The 7,891-nt window shown below is 38.4% G+C and overlaps 1 protein-coding gene across 1 annotated transcript; it reads left to right on the top strand.

Moving 5' to 3' along the window:
• Positions 1-246: 246 nt before the first annotated feature.
• LOC125239128 (gastrula zinc finger protein XlCGF57.1-like) lies at positions 247-6,746 on the top strand. The gene is made up of 2 exons (XM_048146631.1): positions 247-531; positions 4,793-6,746. The coding sequence occupies exons 1-2, from the start codon at positions 453-455 to the stop codon at positions 6,202-6,204; spliced, it is 1,491 nt and encodes a 496-aa protein (XP_048002588.1). The 5' UTR covers positions 247-452; the 3' UTR covers positions 6,205-6,746.
• Positions 6,747-7,891: the final 1,145 nt, after the last annotated feature.

Genomic DNA, 7,891 nt, shown 5'->3' with positions numbered 1-7,891 from the left:
GGGCAATGAAATTACACCGTGCAAACTATCGGTCGACGGACGCGGACGTGGCCTTGAGCGCACGGACGTCCGATCGAAATCTGGCTCTCTGGATGTTTTGTTCCGTGCACACTGATAGGTCGCGGTCGCGGTCGTTTTACGACGGACGTCCGCGTAGTATGTTCCTAGCTTTAAACTTGACAGTGGCAGCTTAAGCAGCTTTCCACCATAGATTTAGAATTACTGTAATATTGCTTTAGGGCCTTTAGTTATACTTCCGTGTGTAAATTTGTAAAATACACTTTTTGGAGTTTTTGCCTTTGGTGACTTTTTGTCTCGTCGTCGATTTGTCGCTTTTCTCTGGCAAATTGATTACACACTTATCTTTGTTTTCATTTATTTTTGTGTCGATTATAACACGAAAACCTTGCTGAGATATTGAGAGTGCGAGTTGTGACGCGGGACCGTGAGAGATGGAGCCGAGTGCCGAGTCTGGCAGCATGTCGCTGGCGCGCGTGAAGCTGGAGCCCGAGACGGACCAGTCGGAAATGAGTACGTTCATACAACATCTACATACTTTGATATTACTATTGCACATTTCATTTATTCAGACATTCACATAGGTATATGTATATTAATGGGTACACATTACATCAAGCAGAGAACAAAACTAAATAGAACTGTAGAGGCAGCATAAGTTGTGTAGTTTAAATTCAGACATGGTTAACAATAAGTATAGTATCTACTAGACTTGCTAGAGAATGCTACCCGGGCACCCATCCATTTGTGAGAGGTGGGTTAAACCTGGATTTTTGCTGAAATGAACTAAAAGAAGGGTTTCACTTGATTTATACGGATGCCAAATAAATAATGACAACCAGATATAGATATTAGCTCCTACTGGAGTTCACATCATGATTAATGGGTGGATTAGGGATGCAATAAATGTCAAAATCCTGTTAAACTGCTATTAAAGAGGTGGTGATCCTTAAGGTAGGCGTCATCCATATATTACGTCACAGTGCAAGGGGGGGGTCATACTAAATGTGACAATCCCTGTTAAAGGGATACAAAAAAGCGTGACATAGGGGGGGGAGGGGTCCAAAAACCTGAAATTTGGTGTGACGTAATATGTGGATGATCCCGTAGACCAGTGGGGTCATAAGCTAGGGCAGTCCTGCAGTGGTTGGGAACATTTTGGGAATATGACAATATGAGTAACATTCATGCTAAATATTTGTTTCTTTACTAGTTAAACAGTATCTATTTAAAAATATCATTACAGTTTGCTAAAAATGAATTAATTTGCAAATTAATTTAGTGACGTCATGGTTGACTGTTCACTTGTTTACTTTTTAGTTATATTTCAATCCAATTTATAAAATATAGTTTGTGTTATAAAAAACTACTACTAATGTCTTTCTTATAATGGGCTAGTTTCCTATACTTAATAAAACATTTTATGTAGTGCACAAAATAAAGCACCACATAAATAGAAGAAATATATGGACTGTAGTATGTTCAAACATAATTTATATTTAATAAGTCAAAGAGAAAGATATAAAGTAAATGAATTGACCGTGACGTCACTCCTCACTATTTCATAGTAATTCCCTCGTAATTCCATATTAGCAAATCGTTTAGACAGTTCTTAAAAAGAAGCTGATTTGACTAGTAGGAAACTAGCCTATTATCTGGTGCTTTATCTGGTGCTCTGGTGCTCAGGTCGAACGCGATTAATTAACATTATTTTTACCTTTAAAATAAACATGGTGGGAAATAAACATTAACTAAAAGCGGGTAGATTATATTTATTTGTCTACCCCGAACATTTATATAAATTAATATCGGGTAGTTTTGTATTGTTTACATCTCCGGTGACATTTTGCTGGGACGTCAGTCTTCCGCGACCACGGCCAGTGCAACCTGGCCGAAACGTTGGGAAAAAAGGTAAAAATAATGTTAATTAATCGCGTTCGACCTGTATGTGACTTTAAATATGTGTACAAAGCGCGAGAACTTAAAGTGTTATATCATTAAACATCTTGATAAGGGATAGGGATAGGGATAGCGATAGGGATAGCGATAGCGATAGCGATAGCGATAGGGATAGGGATACGGATACGGATACGGATAATATGGGTATCGTTAGAGGGATACGGATAATCGGTCGGCGGTCTCTTACAATCAATGTGCTCTAAGACGATCGTTGTTTGCTTGCTTGAAGATTACGTTTGCGATAAGTATAAGCAAAATGTAAAAAATTGTAAGGGAGATTAGAAAAAAGTACTTTTTACCCACCGATCATAGTGTCGAAATACGGGCTATGTGGGATGTTTATAAAGGTTTCCCCAGCGTATATAGAATTACCTACGCTGTGGTCGATGTGTAATATTTCTACAATCATTGCAAGCAAAAGTATTATGTGCAATCGAAATAATCGCAGATAAATATACCTACAGAGAAACCTAAGGATTCAAATGAAAATCTTAATGAATACTTTTATTACGCGGGCGAAGCCGCGGGTAAAAGCTAGTATATGTATATATAAATATAAGGTATATATATTTATGTATTTGTATATATTGGTATAATAGGCTGCAGGTTCTAATTATTGCTGGGGTAATAATTGAACAATTTTTTTTTCTTTCTGTACATAGTGTTTGTTTGTCTATCATGTTTTAATTAGTTTCCCTCTCAATTCGCTCAAAGGTTGACTGGAAGAGATCCCTTATAAGGATAAGTTCGTTATGTACAATAAAGTGTTTACACACACACATACATTCATACCATTTAAGAAAATTGTTTGACCAAATTTTCATCATATCATATGATGAAATTTCTACCATTTTTGTTACCCTAAAGCCCCATTTAGATGGTACGAGTTTCTCGCCTCGAACGTACGATTATCGAAGTACGAGAAAAAATATCGTATCATGTAAACTATGCGTACGATATCGCACGAGAGGGGGCGATAATCGCCTCGCCTTTGATATTTGTATGTCTCCGTGTAAACAAAACACATATGCGAGAATCGTATACGAGTTTATACGCTACTCAGTCGAAATTAATTCAGTAGAAATCATGTAAAACATGGTGTTTTTATATTTATAGCTGCCTCTCAGTAAACCGCTAGAACCAAAAATAAATTCGGCTTATTAAGTGTTTACCTACTGACATTTTACCCCATATATCTATGAGGCAAAATGCTTACTATAATTTAAAAAAAAATGTTATTTATATTAATAATATCCTAAACCTAATCGCAAGTATCGCAACTAAGATTTTATTAGCTAGGTAACGCTACGGTCGAAATCATTATTTTCCCTATTGTATATTATTGAGACCTTCATAAATCATTTTTAGTGTTTTAATATTATTGGGTACTATTCATCTTAAATTCAAATAAATCCAAGGTAAATTATACCCAATATTATAAAAAAGCAATATTATAAAAAAGAATATATGTGTTAATTAGCAACTAGGCACGCAAGTTGACAGGCAAAACTCGTATGAAAATCGGTTCGCTCCGATTCGTGCGATAATCGCACGTCCGAGAAAAAATGTCATACGAGAACCGGTTTAGACGAGTCGAGAAATGTTATGGAAATATCTCCCGAAAATTCTACTCTCCGTCTAAACTATTTCGCCTGGCGATAATCGCCTGGTGAGTCTCGCACGTCATGTAAACGTTTTCGTACGATACTCGCCAGGCGATTATCGCATACGATAATGTCATACGAGTTTCTCGAAAAAGACGGGCGAGAAACTCGTACCATCTAAATGGGGCTTAAGTTGCAAAAAATATTTTTTCTGTCTTTTAAAAACGTGCAAAAAAACCATTTTTTGTCTGGAATTTTTTTTTCCTAAAGTACGAAATCTCAAAATTTGCGAGGCTTTTTTTGTCTATATGTTAACTTTAAATTTCATTTCGGTTTTATAAAAGTAACATTAACGAAATCTGTAGTCGGTAGTTATCGCCATTTAGTTTTGGCTACATCACCGCTTGCCGGCCCGTGCACTCGTATTAGGATAGAGCGTTTGAGTTTCGGCGCCCTTGGGCTTTGTAGCAAAAATTATCGCGAGCGTAGCAAGCGCGAAAATGTTTTCCTCATATACGTCCCGGGGTGGATAGTGGTTATTATGTACATAATATAGCAAAAAAAAATGGAGTAGGTAATAGATACTAATATCAGAGGAGGGTCAAGAAAGCAAGCTTGAAATTAGGTTGAAATGAAATCGAGATTTTGAGAGCAGTGAGCGCGAAATATTGACTTATTAAAAGTATTACGTATCCAGAAATAGTAAACGCGAGCGAAGCGAGCGCAAGATTTTTTCTCTGTTGCCAGCGTCGGGATGTCCATTTAGGTGTATTGCCACTAAAGTCTCATTCGGTATTTGAATTTTTAGGCATTTCGGGAAATGGTGGTTTTATGAAAGTCATTATGAGTTTTTGTCATTTTAACAGCAAGACATTTTGTTATTAAGGATTTATAACACCATGGCTATTTAAAATTTTGGCTAATTAGAAAATTAGGCATCAAGCAATTTAGGTAGAATGACATGACACAAAGCTAAAAAACATTCACTTCAGTATCATATGTCATATTCGGTCAACAATGTTGCCACTACCTACTTTAGTAAACTTTCATTCTTAGGGAAATATTTCAGAACAAATGTAAGCGCAGTCGCAGTGGTATAAACAAGTTCTTAGCACATTCATAAATGAACTTGTTTACCGCCTTTGATACTGCAATATATGTATTTGACTACGACTTGATCCTATTGCGATTACACCCATTTATTGTTTCAGTCATTGTTAAAGAAGAAGCTGTATTCCTGGATGAAGAGGAGCGCGTGAAGGAGGAGTGGTCGGACAGCACGGCCGGGCGCGGCGTGAGCGAGGCAGCCATGCTGGCCGACTTGTACATCGAGCACGAGGTGAAGGACGAGCTCGTGCTGGGGCCGGAGCGCCCGCACCGCCCCGTAGCCGCCCCGGCCGCCCTATCTTACCGTGTCGCAGCGTCCGCTGAACATAAACCTTTCTGGTGTTGTCAATGTGACTACAAGTGTAAAAGCAAATCAAATTTACAGAAGCACCTGTTGACACACAAAGACGAAAAGCCTTTCAGGTGTAGCCACTGTGACTACAAATGTAAACGACAAGCCAATTTAAAGTCTCACCTGATTACTCACTCTGACGAAAAACCTTTCGAGTGTAGTCTATGTGACTACAAGTGCCGAAGCAAAGCATATTTACGGAAGCACCTGTTGACACACACAGGGGAGAAGCCATTTAAATGTAGCCACTGTGACTACAAATGTAAACAACAAGCCAATTTAAATTCTCACCTGTTGACACACACAGACGAAAAGCCTTTCAGGTGTAGCCACTGTGACTACAAATGTAAACAACAAGCCAGTTTAAAGTCTCATCTGATTACTCACTCTGACGAAAAACCTTTCGAGTGTAGTAAATGTGACTACAAGTGCCGAAGTAAAGCATACTTACGGAACCACCTGTTGACACACACAGGGGAGAAGCCATTTAGTTGTAGCCACTGTGACTACAAATGTAAACAACAAGCCAATTTAAATTCTCACCTGTTGACACACACAGACGAAAAGCCTTTCAGGTGTAGCCACTGTGACTACAAATGTAAACAACAAGCCAATTTAAAGTCTCACCTGATGACTCACTCTGACGAGAAGCCTTTCAGATGTAGCCACTGTGACTACAAGTGTAGACAAAAAGCAAAATTAAATTCTCATCTGATTACTCACTCTGACGAAAAACCTTTCGAGTGTAGTCAATGTGACTACAAGTGTCGTAGCAAAGCATATTTACGGAAGCACCTGTTGACACACACAGAGGAGAAGCCATTTAGTTGTAGCCACTGTGACTACAAGTGTAGAAGAAAAGCAGATTTACGGAAGCACCTGTTGCCAGTGCCACACACAGACGAGAAGCCATTTAGTTGTAGCTTCTGTGACTTCAAGTGTAAACTTAAATCTCAATTAAATTCTCACGTGATTACTCACTCTGACGAAAAACCTTTCGAGTGTAGTCAATGTGACTACAAGTGTAGAAGAAAAGCAAATTTACGGAATCACATTTTGACACACACAGACGAGAAGCCTTTCAGCTGTAGCAACTGTTACTACAAGGGTAAGAGAAAATCAGATTTACGGAGGCACCTGTTGATTCACGCAGTCCACATATAGACGATAAGATATTTAGTTGTAGCCACTGTGACTACAAGTGTAGAAGTAAAACCAATTTGAACTCTCATCTGATGACTCGCAGACACTGACGAGAAGCCTTTTAGCTGTAGCCACTGTGGCTACAAGTGTAGAAGTAAAACCAATTTGAACTCTCATCTGATGACTCACAGACACTGACGAGAAGCCTTTTAGCTGTAGCCACTGTGGCTACAAGTGTAGACGGAAATATCAATTACAGTCTCATCTGTTTACTCACTCTGACGAAGAAACTTGTGAGTGTAGTCAGTGTGACTATAAGGGTACCTAAAAGAAAATCGGATTTACGGAGACACCTGTTGACAGTGTTGACATTGACACACCAAATACCCTATTAAGTGTGTACGAAAGGATTTTGGAAACATGCACGAGTTCAATCAAACGTAGTGGTACACTTGTTTACATAATTAGAGAATTCAGTTTACTTCTTCGCCGGTGACCATAATATCGTCACCCTAGTTCACAATCGTACTAACATCTTATAGTAGCAGTAGTAACACGCTTTATTGTACAAAAATAAATATATAAATATTATAGGACATTCTTACACAGATTGACTGAGGCCCACGGTAAGCTCAAGAAGACTTGTGTTGTGGGTACTCAGATAACGATATATATAATATAAAAATACTTATATACATAGAAAACATCCATGACTCAAAAAACACATAAAACAGGGTACGTAGCCGAATGGCACAAATGCTCACGAAACGAAACGCTCGTAGATATCTATCTCTATCGCTCTTGCGTATTGTCGCGACAAAGCCAGACTACCTTTCGCGGCGTTTAGTTTTCGTTTCGCGTCGGAGAAATGCCATTCGGCTACGGCACCAGGAAAGAATAACACACCAGATCTTATGCTTATGCACTATGGTAATTCATCATCATTATCGCCGTAATTAGTACAACTGTGAAAGTGTGAACTATGGTAACGATTTATTTGTTTTATAACAAGATGTTGAGTTCCAAATTTATTATTTTTACATTTAAGGTAGTTTTATATTAATATTTTCAAATGTAGGTACTTGCGAATCACCTCACCCTTCCAAGTCACCTATCCTTTGCCAACGCACGTGAGATGAGTATATCTGTCTCACTCGCCGCGATTCGAGAAGCAATTTTCGCCTCGATCAGTCCCCGTCTAAGCTCCGTTTGGCTAACAGCCTGCGCATGGCTAAATATCAAAAATGTGATAAATATTAACGCGCCCCTAAAAACTGTTGTGGACAAGTGTATCGTCTATTGTGCCGATTGCTGAAGGGAGTTTTGGAAAAGCTGATCAGCTGAGAAGACCTAGAAGAAAAGCTATAAAGGTAGGCGTTGGCATTTTCCTCTTTCCTTTTAAACAAGGTGCAAGCAAGTATTTTGTGTCGTAATTTACTTAATATTCAAATTTATACAGTCCATTTATTTCGAAGCTAAATTATTCAAAAACATATCCTTCGTAGCGTTTTGAAGGCCCGCTATTGTCATATAAATTAATTTCCCGCATAAGTATGTTGTGAAAGCGCTAACACATTTTTTGGTCCTTCGAACCGGATAGTTAATCTTTTCCATTAAATATACCGCTAACTGTATGGTCATTGTGCTACGTAACTGAAATACTCTGTCACTCATCCTATTATATCTATCGCATCGTCAGGTATTTCAT

Source organism: Leguminivora glycinivorella, chromosome 25 (assembly GCF_023078275.1).
Source record: "Leguminivora glycinivorella isolate SPB_JAAS2020 chromosome 25, LegGlyc_1.1, whole genome shotgun sequence".
In the NCBI taxonomy this organism is placed as follows: domain Eukaryota; kingdom Metazoa; phylum Arthropoda; class Insecta; order Lepidoptera; family Tortricidae; genus Leguminivora; species Leguminivora glycinivorella.
The sequence above is the reverse complement of the archived record's forward strand: the minus strand, read 5'-3'. Positions and strand labels throughout refer to the sequence as shown.

What these genes read in the sequence shown, in the direction of transcription:
- LOC125239128 (XM_048146631.1), top strand. Translation starts at nt 453, where the DNA reads ATGGAGCCGAGTGCCGAGTCTGGCAGCATGTCGCTGGCGCGCGTGAAG. An exon ending in GACGGACCAGTCGGAAATGA is followed by an intron (nt 532 to 4,792) that starts GTACGTTCATAC and finishes TTATTGTTTCAG; the next exon opens with TCATTGTTAAAGAAGAAGCT.